The following is a 17,104-nucleotide window of genomic DNA, read 5'->3' on the forward strand; positions in this document are numbered from 1 at the left end:
CTTCCATAGCTTCTCTGACACCAGTCTTTCTGGGGTTTTTCCCCCCATTATTCTCATTTTTCCTCCTTGATTGCTTTTTTAGGCTTCTCTTCCTCAGACCAACTCTCAAATGTGGATCGTCCCCAGGATTTCGGCCTTGACCTTCTTCTCTTTCTCTCTCTCTGGTTTTCCTGGTAATTTTGTTAACTGACAGCTCCCAGATTTCTATCTCCAGCTCAGATTTCTCTTCTGAAATTCAGAGCAGTGTATAATACTGCCTACCGACTTTCCCATGTGGATGCCCCACAGGTACTTCAAACTCACCCAAACCTAAAATATTTCTTAGCTCAGAAAATGGAGTGAAGACCTAGCTACCATGCAGAAATCTGGAAGTCATTCTTGATTCCTCTCCCTCCGTCACCAACATCTAATACCTCATCAGGTTCTACTGGTTTCATCTCCTTAGTATCTCTGAAATCTGTCCCAGTCTCTCCATCCTCACATCCCACTGCTATACATCACTCCTTCTTTTTAATTTTACTTTATTGTTTAGGTTTGGTTTACTCCATCATCTCCCAATTGGTGTTTGTGCTTTCAATCAATTCAGTAGATACCAGATACCCACCAGCAAGACTTAATACGTGGAGAATATATGAAGTGGTCTGTAGCACTCAAGAGCACAGACTCTGAACCCAAACTGCTTGACTCCACAGCCAGCTCTCCCACTTAAGGCAGCGTAACCAGTCACCTCTCTGTGCCTCAGTTTCTTCATCCAGAAATAGAATTAATAAATATATTACCTTATAGGGTTATTGTGAGATTTTTGGTTAGTTAAGATATACAAACTGCTCAAGGTAGTGCCTGACACATTAAGCTCTGTGTAAATATACTAACATTTTTGTATTTTGGTCTCAGATGTATTTTTAATGTTTATTTTAAAATTCAGTTCATTAAATTCATTTCATTTTAAGACTTTTACATAACCTCTTGAAATAACCAATGTGTATCAAACTGGCTTCTTACCCTAGAAGTGATAGGTTTTGGTGAAAGTAGATAAAAAGACTCATATGAAAGTCAGTCTAGTTCATGTCATAGTGCTTAGTTGTTTTTAATTGCTTTTTCAAGGTTGTTTTAAGCGTGAACTTTATCAGTCACATGAAAAATATGTTGGGTGTGTTTTTATGGCGCTGTGATTTTAAACATGAAAATGTGATTCAAGAGTTTGCCAAGTTTTCGTTTTTCACAATGAAGAGTCAGCATGATGAAATGTCAAAAGTGTACTCGAGTGTCTAGCTAGACACTAGCTGAATTTTCAAATTATGAAAGAGAGGAAATGGGAGGGAGGAGGGGACAGGAGAAGGAGGGGGAAAGAGAGAGTGGGAGAGAGCGGGAGGGGGAGAGAGAGACACAGAAAATATTCCAAAGCCTACATTTTCTTGTTTTCCTCAGATGAGGGGGGCTGTTGGTGTCTTGATGATAAATGAGAGGAAATAGGAACGCTTTTGCTTAACATTCCACAGAGTGCTGCCTCACTTGCTTTGAATGGACTTTCTCTCCCTCGTGGAGACAATGCATCTGGCTGGTCCCTCCAATTCTTTGACAGTCATTGGCCTCGTCTTACTGCTCTCCTGTCCCTGAACTTCAACTTTAAACTGTTTGGCTAAAATCAGATAAATTTAGAAAATCTTGGAACTATTTCATCTGCAGTTTCTTTTGGGAAAATAGTAAATACTGTCGGATTTGTAAATTTAACTGTGAATTGGCTTGATTCCGCATTCTCAAAGTGCACTGACCTCCTACGAGCATTCCTTCATTCTTTTCTTTATTCAGCAACTTTTTCTGAGCATCTGTTATGGGCCAGGTGCCCTGCTAGGCCATGGAGACCTAACTGTGAGCAAAGGAGGCTCCACTGCTGGTTGACAGAGTTTACAGCCTAGGAAAGTAGTAAACCAAAGATCCTGTACTAAGGAAATGACAAACATGAGGAAAAGAGAAAAACTGAACATTTATTCATAAGACTTAGCTTAAAACAAAAATCTATATATTCTCCAGAGGTAGAGCTCGTTTAATTTCAGAATTATATGTTTCCGTACGTCATTGATAGTATATCATCCTAGTCTTGAGGTCTATGACTACAATTTACCAGCTTAATGACCTAAGGCAAGTCTCTTAAATTTGCCTGGTTTCAGATTCCTTACCTATATAATTAGAAAAGTAGTATTCGTCCCTCAAAGGCATGTTGTTACAAATAGAAGGACATTTCAAAAGTGTAAACATTAATAGTTATGTTAAAATTTCCTCCTTTACACCTTCTTTGTTGTCCTTTACTGACATCCTAAAAATTCCACCACATTCCGTCAGAGCTTTGAAACCTGGCTTATCCGTGCCGCCACCTCAAACCCCTCCTTCAGTGTAGATTACAGTGCCCAGCAACAGACTCACAGTTCTTTCATTTCTACCATGGCTTTCGCCCCCTCTCCACTGTAGCCCCCCATTCCCATGTCCACACCTTGTTCTTTGTCTTTACCTGGAATTTATCAGCCTTAGGAATCTTAGACTCCAGTGTCCCATCTATGGACATAACCTCCTGGCCTTCCAACAATACAACATCCTCACTTACATCTTACGTATTCTACAGCATGACTCGGATCTCTGCCCATTGGTCCTTCCATTTAGCATCTATCAGCCCTTCCGTTAAGAGGAGGATCGTGGGAATGATCCCAGTGAAATGACTGCTTTGGTCATTTCACGCCTTCCAATTATCTGGGAAGGTTTTCTACACTTCTAGGTGGGTCGGCTGAACTACCAGTGGCGAAACTCACAAATTAAATGCTCACCGTGTCCTGAATTTGCCTTTCATACTGCTATGCTCATGGCGATTTTAGCAATCTGGTATTCCTTCTTCAACAGGCAGAGGGAAGTATAGCAAGAATCAGCTTTTTCTTTTGATGTTGAGGTCAGGGATGAAACATACCTCATCATCAAAGGGACCCCAGGGCCAGCCTTACGTCTAACAAGGTCAGGGTTCTCTGCCAGCACAAGTAGACTTTGGTTCTCTCTTGCAACCTTCCTCATCAGTTTTGAACATCAGTTGTGACTTCATTCTCTGATCTCATGTTCTTTAGATGTAGAACCGCCTAGCATAGACTGGTGCAGATCCCCACCTCCAGTCCAGGTCTCCGAGAAGGAGCACGCTGCCACCTGGGATGAGCCTCAGTTCTCGGACAACTCAGGTGAGAACGCAGAGATTGTGTTGTCAGTATGTTACCACCAAATGATACTTTATTTTAAAAAGCTTTTAAAAAGGTAAAAGAGAAATGAAAAGCAAATTACATCTAAATAGAATGAATAATTATATAAGGTAATACGTTTTAATGCTAGGATAAGTGTATATAATTTAACATTATTAATCTTACCTATTCATGGCATTTCCTTTCATTCAGTGTTCAGCGGACATTATTAAACGTGTACAAGGTGTTTTATTTGAAAGTGTTCTAATAAATTCATTGAGTCTCCAAGCTTCCATTGTCCTAAAGACATAAACTATGCATCCTATTGGTAAATCTAACGCAGTTCTATGTTTTCATACTCAGTTCTTAAACATTTGTCATAAAAGTTATAAAAATTCATGGGAAAACAGAAAAAAATGGGCTAATATAGCTGAAATTCACTTTAAAGCTTTGACCAAAACCCCAAAAGCAATAAGAATGCAAGTTAAATAGATTTCTTAATTAAATTTCCAGTATTCACAGTGACTGACCTATTCAAGGAAAATACTTTATTTAGTAAGAATGCCTTAATTTAATAGGTTTTTGAGTCAACAATTTCTGTGTTATAGCGTAAAATTATATCTTTTATTTTCTACTAGCGGCCAAATCAGTACAAATAGAATGCCCAGCTGGTTTGTATAAACAGAAAATGAAAATTCAAATCAAATAAAGCGACTGCACACACTAACCCTCAAATTGGATTCCTTCTTTCCGCTTCTTTCCTTTCTAGGGGCTGTGTTGGCCATCACCAGAAGTCATACACCAGGAGACCTTTTCCCTCACGGGGAGACGGTAGTGCGGTACACAGCCACTGACCCCTCAGGCAATAACAGAACATGTGACATCCACATTATCATAAAAGGTATACTCTGTATAAGCCTCCAAAAATCTAGTTGAACTTGATATATGTAATCGCTGTTGCACTCTATTTTGTGAAAGAAAATAGTCCATGAGCAGTAGATGTTTAAAGTTAGAATACTGACAGATTTTACTGAGATTTCTGATCATTATTCCTTCACTTCATGGTAAATAGAAATATTTTCTTCTGGGGTAGTCTTTAATTAACGACTTATTAACATTTTCTCCAAAGTTGTAAAGTATTGTTGTCATGATCCTATTTTGAATGCTTGAGGAGACAGATTCAGAAAATGTATTTCCTATGTAATGTTATCTGGTTTTCATTTTTCTTAAAGGAATGCCAAAAATAACTTGCAAATCAAAAGTACTTTATCTTTTCATAAAATATGCACAGTTACACATAGGTAATTAATTACCCATAATTACACATAGGTACAGTTTTTTAACTGTACCCACCTAGGAATCAAAAAGCAGACTTTGCAACAATCCCACACTAAGGATTTACTGTGAGAGTTTTTCTAGGAGTAGTGGTGGACAGGAGGAATCCTTTTCAAAATTCAGCTTAGACTCCTGGATTTTAATTTGTATTTCTTATACCACTGTATATGAGGAATACAATTTTTTTTACACAGGTTCCCCCTGTGAAGTTCCATTTACACCTGTAAATGGGGATTTTCTATGTACTCAAGATAGTGCTGGAGTTAACTGCACATTAAGTTGCTTAGAGGGCTATGATTTCACAGAAGGGTCTACTGACAAGTATTATTGTGCTTATGAAGATGGCATCTGGAAGCCACCATATTCCACTGAATGGCCAGACTGTGCTAGTAAGTTCTAATTCTTTTCTGGACTCCTTTCATATGTGTGAGTATGTATTTGTCTGCCTATGTGTATAAATTTCTAAACATTAAAGGGAAAAATTGCTTTAATATAGGGATTAGGTTTGGTGAGTGGAAAACGGTGCCGTGAATTTGAAGTGTTTGCAGCTAAGAGAAGTGCTTGTCCCTTGACTTAAGATATTAGCCCCCCAGAGTTTTGCTATTTATCGGATTGCTATAGGATAAGATTCAGTTTATGGCAAAACCATCTTGGCGCTCTCATTTTCATTTACCAGAAATATCCGAAGAGACTTGTCAGCATGGCATTCTTGACTTGTAAACTTCAACTTATAAAGTATAGTCTTACAGTCTTTAGAAGAGCTTATGTTTAAAGTGAGAGCCGATATACGTGATGCAGTGAGAGATCAGTCGCATTCTCTTTAGAAGTGATTCAGATTTAGAGCTATTCTGTAATCTTATATATTATTATAAAAATAACCCAATATCTTTGTCTAGTGTAAATAATATTTTCTGGAGTGAATCTTTGATCTAGTACTGTAGATGAAGTTTAAATGCCAGTGTCTTAGAAAAAGAGTAAAGCCCACTTACTTGAGCTATTTTTTTCCCCAAATTTGGGAAGCAAATAAAAGTGATATCACTCACCTCTATCAAAGATTTAGACAGTAGGATTTTTTTTTTTTTTTTTTTTTTTTTTTTTTTGCGGTATGCAGGCCTCTCACTGTTGTGACTTCTCCCGTTGCGGAGCACAGGCTCCGGACGCCCAGGCTCAGAGGCCATGGCTCACGGGCCCAGCCGCTCCGCGGCATGTGGGATCTTCCCGGACCTGGGCACGAACCCGTGTCCCCTGCACTGGCAGGCGGACTCTCAACCACTGCGCCACCAGGGAAACCCTAGACAATAGGATTTTAATGCTGATGCTATTAGGAGACATCGTCTCTGAATATTCTGAGACATCTTGCTGAGTCTAAATTCTAAGCTTCTGATCCAAGGAAAAATTTATCTTTGTGAAATTACACTTTCAAGAAATAGAATTTCACATAATATTCAGAAATTTTTCAATGTCTATTGGTTGCAAATATAATATAAACATATAAGTTATAAGTTTACATAAATATAAATTATAATATCTTTGATGCAGCTAGTATTTTTCAAAGTTTCCCAGGAATATAATTAGGAGAATTTTTATATCTCTTTTTCTCTTAAATACTCATTTTTTAATATGATTGGAAGGCAAAGAATAATATATCAAAGCAAACTTATCACCAGGTAACTGGGTACAGAGCTGCTTGGCTCATGGTTTATTATGACCAATTAATGCCTGGAAACGTTCCTTAACTGTCATCTTTTGTTTTTATAACAATCCCCAAAATCATGTCAGGATTAAAATACCAAGTTACAGTTATTCCACAGAAAATTAAATCGTTGTTTTGAAAACACTAACCAACTGGAGCTGTTTTTTCCAACATTTTCCAGTAAAACGTTTTGCAAATCATGGGTTCAAGTCCTTTGAGATGCTGTACAAAGCAACTCGTTGTGATGACACGGATCTGTTGAAGAAGTTTTCTGAAGCATTTGAGACCACCTTGGGGAAAATGGTATGTCAGTAGCATTCCTGTGTTGTTTGCCATATTTGAAAGGACGCTCGCTGTTGAGTTTTTTGTAACCTCTCTGGGTCACCTGCAACAAAAATTCTTTGTCCCGATGATTCCCTTCTTCTTTGTGACCCAAACTTGCTCCTCGTATTTAGAATTATTCATAGGATTTTGGACTTCTGGAGTGAATTATATGTAAATCTGTGTTAAAGCACTTTGAATTTTTTAAAACACTCCAAGTCAGAAAGGGAAGCTTAGGGTCCATGTGGTTTGAGCATGTCTGCTTTGTTATTTAAAGTATGACAAAAATGCCATTGTAGACTGTATTTCTTTTATGATGAGGAGATCATTGAACATTTAAAGGATTTTCTTTTTCATGTGTTTTCGTTTAGGACTCTTTCAGTGATTCCAAGAAAGCAAAACGATGTATTTAACTGTATTGAATGTCTTGAAGGCAGGAAATTATGACATATATATATATATATATATATATATATATATATTTGTATCCGTAACAGAGTTGAGTGGCTTAGATTTTGGATAGATTCTGAAAGTAGATGTAGTAGTAGTAGTAGATTTGATACAGAGTGTGAGAGAAAGCAAGGCATCAAGGAGGCGGAGTGTACAGGAGCATGGGTACAGGAGTGAGTCCACATGGTGATGTAAGTGTGTGAAGGAAGGATCTTTTGTGACTATTTGATCTGTGAAAAAAAGATGCGGAATGATCAGCCTGGAGTGTGGATGGGGAGGAGTTGCTGGAGGTTTGAGGAAACAGAACATGTATAAAATAATTTTCTAGGAGAGCATAAATGAATATTCTAGGGCAATGTAGTAGGCTTGGCAGTAAGCAGCATTGTGTTTTCTCCTAAGCTACGGTTGAGCATGTGGGCGCAAATGTGGAGAAAGCAGAGCAATGAATTTAACCAGGGTTAAAGGTCCTCCAGGCAAACATATGGAGGAGGGTGCATGCACAGGAGTAATTCGTGGTGGTAGACCATGGGATCCAAGATGGGCAAATAAGGAAGTGAAGACATCAGGAGCTGAGAGACAGTGAGGAGGTGGGTAGCATCAGTGGATTATAGATTCTGATGAAGTCAAAGAATTGTTGGATTCTTGGGAGTAGGAGAAGGTGCAGTTACTGGTAACAACGAGGTCTGAGGGTATGATCATGAGACATACCCTCAAGTGTATGTCTCATGTATGTCAAGTGACAAAGTAGAGCTGGGGGCTTCTCTGGTGGTGCAGTGGTTGAGAATCTGCCTGCTAATGCAGGGGACACAGGTTTGAGCCCTGGTCTGGGAGGATCCCACATGCCGTGGAACAACTAGGCCCGTGAGCCACAACTACTGAGCCTGCGCTCCGCAACAAGAGAGGCCGCAATAGTGAGAGGCCCGCGCACCGCGATGAAGAGTGGCCCCCGCTTGCCACAACTAGAGATAGCCCTCGCACAGAAACGAAGACCCAACCCAGCAAAAATAAATAAATTAATTAATAAACTCCTACCCCCAACATCTTCTTTAAAAAAAAAAAAAAAAGTAGAGCTGGAAGACAGAAGAGGAAGAGGAAGTGAGACTCCAAGGTGATAGAAGGATCAGCTGGGTGGGTGCAGAAATCACCGAGGGCTGTAACAAGGACGGTTACCAAGCGCTCTCGGAATGAGAGGGTGACTCAGAGTGGGGGAGGGCTGTAGGTGATGGCCACAAGGAGGGTCAGTGTGTGGTATAGTTGATTGCAGGGGCTTCAAAACTGTGAGGCTTCAAGGAGGTTCATGGGAGCATGATCTGGAAACAGCAATAAAGAGTGAGGAGGACACTTCCTCCATGCCCACCACCTAAGAAAACTAGGAAGTCAGGTTTCATTGAGAGCAAAAATGAAGAGAACATAAAGAGAGGAGGTTAAAAATAATAATAATAATAATAGGAGATTGGCTGATTACTGACTGTGTGTTTCAGAGGGCATCGAGGAAGATTTTGAGGACTTGGAGAAGGGTGGGAGATAGGGTCAGAGAAAAGGGAGCTAAAGAGCCATTAATAAAATGTTGTAAATCAACTGCACTTCAATTTTTAAAAAGCCAAATGGGGTGAAAGTTAAGAGACAAGAGATATCCCAAGAGTCCTGGTTTTCTTGTGGTAAGTGATACAAACCGAAAGAAAAGGCATGAGGCTAATCCTGGTGGTCCACAGGCACTTAGAGGAGGTAGGGCAGGGCATGGAGGAGGGTCAGGAGCCTTTTTAAGGGCAGACAGAGCTCTAGGGCCCTCCCTCCCCTCCTGCTGATGGAGAGGTGAAGGCCAGAGGAGCAAAGGGCTTATCCAAGGCACACCCAGATGTGAAGTACATTTTGTCCTCTTCATTTTTTATTTGCAGGTCCCATCATTTTGTAGTGACGCTGATGACATTGACTGCAGACTGGAGGACCTGACCAAAAAATACTGCCTCGAATATAATTATGAGTATGAAAATGGCTTTGCAATTGGTAATGAAATTATTTAGTGTGGGTAGTTGGCAAAACTGATCTGCAGACTAAGAAAATCATTCCAGAAGAGTGGGGCAAACTGGAAAAATGATCTTTCATTTATTTATTCATCAAGTATTTTAAGATGACTGGATAACTTGATACTGTGCTTAATGATCTTTATAAATATATTACATTTGGGGTATCAAATAAATTCTTTCAAAATATTAGCCAAAATGCCTCACGATGATAAAAACTAAGAAAACTAAGTCACATTATGATTGTAAAATTCAAATATTCATATGAGATCTTAGAAGAGAATAGTAATAACTATAAAGTACTAACAACAATTTTTATATGGCATTTAACTTAAATTGCAAGTAAGCCATTTATTCAAGTCTAATACACCTTCAAGTGGAATTCTGATGTTTTCTTCATGTAGAGTCTGAACACTTTTTTCTTGTTTTTTTTTTTTTTTTGAGATATAATTGACATATAACTTTTATTAAAGCTACTCCAAAGTGTGCTATGTGATTTTTTTGGCTGGTCCAACTGACCATTTAGCTTACTAGATTTCAGTTGTGTCCCTCAATTAGCAAAATTGTCCTTTCCAGTAATTATTTTTCTTTCATTCTTATAAAACTGTCCAGAACTTGCAGAGTAATGTTTTAAAATATAATAGTGATAACAAAATAGTGTCGTGTTTAAAGCACATGAACCCTACAAGCAACTAGTAAGGTCTGAATCCTGGCTTCCCCACCAACTAGGTGTGTGGTCTTGAGCCCAAGTTCTCAAACCACTCTGTGCTTCCATTTTCTCACCTATAAATTGGGTATATAAGAGTACTGAACTCATAGAGCCATTGTAAGGATTAAAGGAGGAAGTACAAGTATAAATAAAGTGCTTAGAAGGTTATTTGAGACAGTATTAATTCACATGACAGCAGACATCCTTTTTGTTTCTGACACTAGTCGTGTTTTTAGTGATTCAGCACTGAGTGATGTTGAATGTTGCTTTAGATTTTTAAATTTAAAAATATTATTTGTGCATATATGTTTATTGCAAAAATTTGAAAAATGCTAAGGAACGATATTGAGATAACCTGCAATCCCAGAAATAATTCTGTTAATATATTAATGAATATGTAACTGTACATGCATATGTACGCTGACCCATACTATTTTGTAAACGTGAGTTTTTAGGTAAGATTTTATTCAGGACATTTTTATGTCATAAATATTATACTTCAATACAATTTTAATATCTGCATATTATTTTATGAGTCAGTTTGCCATAATTTATATAAACAATTTCCTATTGGTAGGTTTAAGTTGTTTTCCAATTTTAACTATTATGTACAACTTCTCAGTGAACATATTTGACGTTAAAGTTTTAGATAGAAAAACACAAGGTGGCATTGGCAGGGGAGCTGGCAGTGGCACATCTAGAATAACAATGCCTCTTCTGTCACACATGACCCAGGTTTCCCTCAACCCCCAGATTGTTGAGGTAGGTTGCAGGGGTGCAGGGATACACACAGAGGGAGTCAGTTGTCGTCATGAGGCTTTGAGGTGGGTGATGTTTGTCATTCTAGAAGGATCCAGATGGCATGTGGTACAAGTGATCCTAAGAGACAACCCTTCCTTCCTGAGTGTCCTCACAACAGAGTCACAAGATCAGCGTAATGGTTATAACACCTTGGCAAGTCATAATGTATGGAAAATAAAGGGCCAATAAATATATTAAAATTGTTTGATCTTATAATAATCATGTAATTCAAATGAAAACTAAAATGAGATGCCATTTTTGACCTGTCAGATTAACAAATTTGAATAAGAATCATAACACCCAGAGTTGGCAAGGGTGTCAGGGGAAAAAAATCATATTCATATATTGTGTGTAGAGGAGACATTGAAGGGCATTTGACGATATGTATCTAAAGGATTAAAAATGCTCAGACCCAGAAATTCCACTTCTAAGGATATTTCTCAAGATAAAAGTCATGCTAATGTGCAAACATGTACCACTTCTTATAAATTCTAAGATGTACACTTTTCATTTGGGCATCTCTGAAATTGGGATGTGTCTTCTCATTGATGGTGTCTTATACTTTATGAAATAGTGTATGTACAAGGATGTTCTAAAATTTTGAAATAACCTAAAAGTTTGAAGATAGAAACCTGCTTAGTTTGTAGTATAGCTGTAGAAGAGAATATTATGAAACCATTTGACACAGAAATATTATATTTTTGAAAAAATTTGAAAAGCTATTACCAAATAATATACATATAGTATGATCTCGTTTTGTTAAAAGTGCAGTATGTTTATTTTTATTCTAGCTATATATATATGTATCTGTGCATAAATGTGTATGTGTGTATTTATATATTCATAGAAAAAATTCTTGCCTAAAATGTTATGGTCGTTACTTCCATGTGATGGAATTATAAGTAATCTTTTATATTTTTCTCTTTGCTAATCTGTTTTTTTTTTTCTATCAACATAATGGCTACATGACACTTGTGGGACAAATGTTTAAGTGAAAAACAAAAATATTGATCCCAGTTCTTTTTAATGGCCCAAAACATGAATTAAGCTAAAAAAAAAAAAAAACCTCAAAAACCAACTTACTTAAGTGGACAAGTCTGTATAAATAGAATTTGATGTTTAACGCACCTAACTAAGCAACAACAGCAGTATGGCTAGACCAATATTAATATCATTTACTATCACTGAGGTTTTAGAATGAGTCAGATATGAGCCAGTTGTCATAAATTAGCTCAATTATTCCACAGACAAACCTATGAGGTAAGCACAGTTATCTCAGTTTAGACACAAAGAAACTGAGATTCAGAGAGATGAAAGGAGCCTGACTAAGACTGTGCAGCCGTACACCATATATGAGAAGCCACAGTCTGAATCCTTGATCACAGTGATATGGAGGGCATCCAAAGAATCACGTGCAGCCGTGCTGCCTCCAGCATAGTTTCCTAACTACGTAATCATGTAACTTACATGCTGCCCTCAGAAACTACCCCCACCTTTGAAATATAATGCAGCTATGCAGACACTTGAACAATCTTCACAAAAGGAAATCTGTTTCCATGCGTTAAGTTTATAACGCTGATACAAAAAAGCAAGAATGGAGCAAACCCTGAAGGGAAATAGGAATTGATTAAAATCTGTACCTCCTCCCATTTCCTCTAAAGTTAAGGTAATTTATTATTAGGTCAAGGATAGAATGTTTTAAATGCCTGTATAGCTCTACAGAGACTTTGCTTTATACTTTTAATGGAATTCATTGGTAAGCTAAACTTCATATGAAGCGCCTACAGCTACAGTATGATACTACAGACGAAACCTTGTATATGGTGTATTATTATGGGCAGTTTAAGCGATGATCAAGGACAGTTTGATTTGTGGACTCACATTAGAACCTAAACGCTGATAAAGGTGCAACTGTAACATCTTTTGTCTCTCTGCCCCAATTGTCCAGGACCTGTCGGCTGGGGTGCAGCTAACAGGCTGGATTACTCTTATGATGACTTCCTGGACACCGTGCGAGAAACACCCACGGGCGCTGGCAAAGCCAGATCTTCACGGATTAAAAGAAGTGCCCCGTTATCTGACCACAAAATTAAGTTAATTTTTAACATCACAGGTAAGGATAGACTATCTATTTGAAAAGGTTAATATAGAGAGAAATTCTTGATTGGAGACCTGTTTTTCAAATTTTCTGTTTGTTACCATTATTAGGAAATGACCCTGGAACTGAAAATTAGGGCAAACGCAATCAACCAAGTTTTGTCATTTTTTTCTTACTATCACAGATGTACTTTATAGTTGCCATAGCAATAAGCCCCCTGCTTTGTGCTCATCTTGACATGATGAACTACGGTGTGTTTTTAAAAAGCGAGAGTTTGCAGGAATTTAATATGTAATCATGAAGAACTCCACAAAAGGGTGATGTAGATCCAGCATAGGAGAGAAAGGTTAAAACAAATCGTGTTGTTTTTAATATTCTCCAGGTACTAGTTGCTCAGTAAGTGGTGTTTAAGTTTCAGTTTATTTTTCCTGGAAGATTTTTAATATGCTATTTCTCTTTGGTAAAAACTCAGTACAAATGGCTTCCTGCAACACCGTGTGTGTGTGTTATGTTTTCTCTTGTTTCGTTTTTATCTCAGCTAGTGTGCCCTTACCTGATGAAAGAAATGATACCCTTGAATTGGAAAATCAGCAACGACTCATTAAGACATTGGAAACTATCACAAATCGACTGAAAAGGACCCTTACTAAGGAGCCCATGTATTCCTTTCATCTTGCATCTGAAATGCTTGTAGCTGACAGCAATTCCTTAGAAACCGAAAAGGCTTTCCTCTTCTGCAGACCAGGCTCCATGCTGAGAGGGCGTATGTGTGGTAAGACTTCTCCCTGTAATCAAAAATATTTGGTGCCTATTGGGTCAAATGACACGGATAGAGTCGTTTTACAACTCTAAAGGGATATTGTGATGAAAGCTACATTTTCTTATTGTTACATGCTTAGTGTCTCAAAAATCTAGATAACCACTATTGGTCACAACAAGAAAATTATTTTAGGTGAGCGACTCAAATCTTCGTTTTATTTATAGATCTTTAGACCTCACAGCTTTCAGCAGCAACTCCAATAACAGAAACTCATACTTTCTGACCACTCATGTGTGCTGGCTGAGCCCGTCTCATGTGTTTAATCCTGTTTAGCTACTCTATGCGGTACCATTCTTATTAAGTACATTTTATACATGAGAAAACTGAAGCCAGGGAGGCTAAGAACTTACCCAGTAAGTCTTACCATTTAAGACAGTAAGTGGTGTAGCCAGGCAGCCAACATGAAATTCACATAGCATAAAGTGAACCATTTTAAAGTATACAATTCAGGGACTTCCCTGGTGGCGCAGTGGTTAAGAATCCGCCTGCCAATGCAGGGGACACGGGTTCGATCCCTGGCCTGGGAAGATCCCACATGCCGCGGATCAACTAAGCCCATGTGCCACAACTACTGAGCCTGTGCTCTAGACCCCGCAAGCCACCGCTACTGAACCCACGTGCCACAACTACTGAAGCCTGCGCGCCTAAAGCCTGTGCTCCGCAACAAGAGAAGCCACCGCCTTGAGAAGCCCGCGCACCGCAAAGAAGAGTAGCCCCCGCTCGCCGCAACTAGACCCGTGCACAGCAACGAAGACCCAGCACAGCCAAAAATAAATAAATAAATTTATTTTAAAAAGTATACAATTCAGTGGTATTTAGTACAACCGCAATGTCATTCAACCGTCACCTCTATCACAATTCCAGAACATTTTCATCACCCCCAAAGGAGACCCCAGACCCATTAAACTTCCCTTCCCCATTCTCCCTCCCCCGAGTCCCTTAGCTTTTACCCCTAATTTAGACTGTCACCATCTGGATCAGTTCCAGTCTCTTTCCCTAACAAGTCATCATTTATAGATGGCGGGATCTCCTCTGACTAAACTCTGTACACTCAGTGGAACCAACTGACGAGAGTCTTCTGTTAACCCCTCCGTAGGTTGGGGCTCTTGTGTCCTGGTCGGAAAACCTTCCTCAACAGTTCTTATTGCTATTCCCAGAGCTCAGCTGAGTTTTTCACAGTGTGATAAACACAGTCCATCCAAAGCACATTAACGTCGTCTTTCCGAGCCTCCTCTTGTTTCTTTCTCAACCTGTGAGTGAAAATCAGGAATTGCCTTGGCCAGCGTTTTGCATTTCTCCGTGTGGTCTTCAGGCTACCTGTGTCAGCATACCCTGAAGTGCTTTCAAAATGCAGCTCGATTAAGGCCCCATCCCAAAACGGATGCATCTGACCCCTTGGGGTTAGGGCATTGGAATCTGAAATGTAATAAGTTGCCAGGTAATTCTTACATACCTCACCACCTCAGAATCACCCAAGTGATTCTTTCAAGTGTCCTCTCTATAAAAATACTAACTTTGATAGCAGCCTTTCAGTGAATTTAACATCCCACTTTGGTCTCAGATATTCTGCACTCTAGGCGTCCAAATAGTAGAGCAAATCTTCAAGGAAGGAAGGTTCTAAAATTGGCCTGTTTCCTCGGAGACTTTGGGTCTGAGGATGCCTCAGACTTGCCTTCAGTGGACAGTAATTCCTGCAATCAGAGACAAGGGTCGACTTAACTCTCTTTTTTTAGGCTCACCACCTTTGCCCGTTTTTATTTCTACAAATAATGCTATAATGGACACTCAATTTCATAAGGGAAACCATTCAGAAGAACAGCTATGAAATCATTTTTCATATCTCGAAGCCCCAAATTAACCTAAACATTCATTGTTTTATCCTCTTCTTCCACGAACTGTGTGTTTCCAGAATAATCTGGTTTATTAGAACTTTAACCCACACTTCAAAGCCGCCATCATATAAACACTAAGCTTGGTCAACAAGAATTTGCATTTTCTCAAAAAAAAAAAAAAAGAATCTACTGTTGGTTTAGAGGAATACATTGCTGGAAGGTTTATCATGTGAGTAAGCCTCTAGCAGTAAAATTTAACCCATAAACAATAGTATCTGGAAGCAGGCTTTATTACTCTCATGCCTTAGGGAAAAAGCACATTCCATACTATATTCAGTGTTTCCTGCTTGTTTTCTCTTCAGTCAATTGCCCTTTGGGAACCTACTATTCTCTGGAGAATTCTGTCTGTGAAAGCTGCTTGATGGGCTCCTATCAAGATGAAGAAGGACAGCTTGAGTGCAAACCCTGTCCAACTGGAACTTACACTGAATATCTCCATTCAAGAAGTAGCTCGGAATGTAAAGGTAGGGGCTTAGTGCTCATTTTGACCAGAAGCCTAAATTTTGTTTCCAGTTATAAAATCTCAGTGGCAAATAGGATGAAATATGAGCATTACCAAAAGCAATTTCATTAATTGATTTTTTTTCTTTCTTTTAATTGCAAACTGTTACCTGAATGTTTCCCTCACTTTAGAGAAGTCCATTTATCTTTCCTTTTGCAACAGTCCATTGCTCTAAGTCAAACTCCACTGTCAAGAACTCTAATCCACATTCATCAATGAACCTGGTGTTTTAGTGAATCTCACTTTAATTGGTGGAAAGGACTTTCATGGCTCTTAGCAAGCATTAGGCTGCTTTTTGTTAGAATAATATTTGATGTGATGAGATTCACTCTCCATTTACTTGGAAATGAATAACTACAGGCCCATATGCACCTATTCTTGCTACTAAAATATCCAGTCCTTTCAAAATATTGTTACTGTTATTCTCAATGAACATACCTGATGGAAACATTTTCTTTCACATTTAAAGTTACAGTAAGACACACCTAAAAGAAGGAGTTGCAGAATTGTTCCTCCTTGCCTATTGTTGCCAATGCAGGTGTGGGTACCTCATGACACGTAAACTTGAGAGCAGTGCTAGGTGATTGCAAATGCACTAAAAATGTTAGCAGCGCTGAAAATGAGAGTCATCTGGAGGAGAAGGGCAGGAGGAAAGGACAGTGCACCGGGAATTGGGGAATCTGGCCCTAAGCCCGCTCTACTACAAAACCATTGCTATGAGTTTGTGAAAGTTGCTTAATTAACCTCTCTGGGCCTGACGCTAAGACTACTTTTACTTCCTCTCTGCCAAACCTCAAATGAAATGGTGTCTGCAGGCAGGAGGAGGTAAGAGGGCCTGTTCTTATTTAGAGTGAAAAAAGGTGCCGGTATAGTCATGAGACTCTAGCTCATTCGGGGGTTTTGTTTCAGTCACTCAAGGGAACAGTGCACAAGCTGAGAACTTGTACAGAAACAAGCTTCCCCGTGACAGCTTGATCTTATGAGTGTGCCTTTCTGAGGTGCAGGTTTCTAACTTCACCCAAAAACTCTTTGTCGACATTTTCTATGTGTCAAACACCGTGCTAGGTCATAATACAAGTAACTGGAAATGAGCCTAAGACTTAGTATACGGAAGTACGGGGAGTCTAAAATATGACGTGTATGCTTGGAGTTCTTCGTGACCCTCATTCTATCCTAAGTAAATTAAAATGTGGAAAATCCTGTTGTACACAGTGCTAATTTTGTATAGCTGACGTCATCGTTATTAACCATGT

General features: G+C 38.8%; 1 protein-coding gene across 1 annotated transcript in view; it reads left to right on the forward strand.

Annotated features, from left to right (window-relative positions):
- The window catches only part of SVEP1 (sushi, von Willebrand factor type A, EGF and pentraxin domain containing 1), a 185,630-nt gene that overhangs the window by 87,525 nt on the left and 81,001 nt on the right, over window positions 1-17,104 (forward strand). Inside the window, exons 11-18 of the mRNA XM_067743688.1 lie at window positions 3,105-3,212; window positions 3,979-4,110; window positions 4,739-4,933; window positions 6,419-6,540; window positions 8,904-9,012; window positions 12,488-12,652; window positions 13,176-13,409; window positions 15,652-15,813. Of these exons, the coding sequence (XP_067599789.1) occupies window positions 3,105-3,212; window positions 3,979-4,110; window positions 4,739-4,933; window positions 6,419-6,540; window positions 8,904-9,012; window positions 12,488-12,652; window positions 13,176-13,409; window positions 15,652-15,813 (1,227 nt within the window). The remainder of the gene's footprint in view (window positions 1-3,104; window positions 3,213-3,978; window positions 4,111-4,738; window positions 4,934-6,418; window positions 6,541-8,903; window positions 9,013-12,487; window positions 12,653-13,175; window positions 13,410-15,651; window positions 15,814-17,104) is intronic.

This window comes from Pseudorca crassidens, chromosome 7, assembly GCF_039906515.1.
Source record: "Pseudorca crassidens isolate mPseCra1 chromosome 7, mPseCra1.hap1, whole genome shotgun sequence".
In the NCBI taxonomy this organism is placed as follows: Eukaryota; Metazoa; Chordata; class Mammalia; order Artiodactyla; family Delphinidae; genus Pseudorca; species Pseudorca crassidens.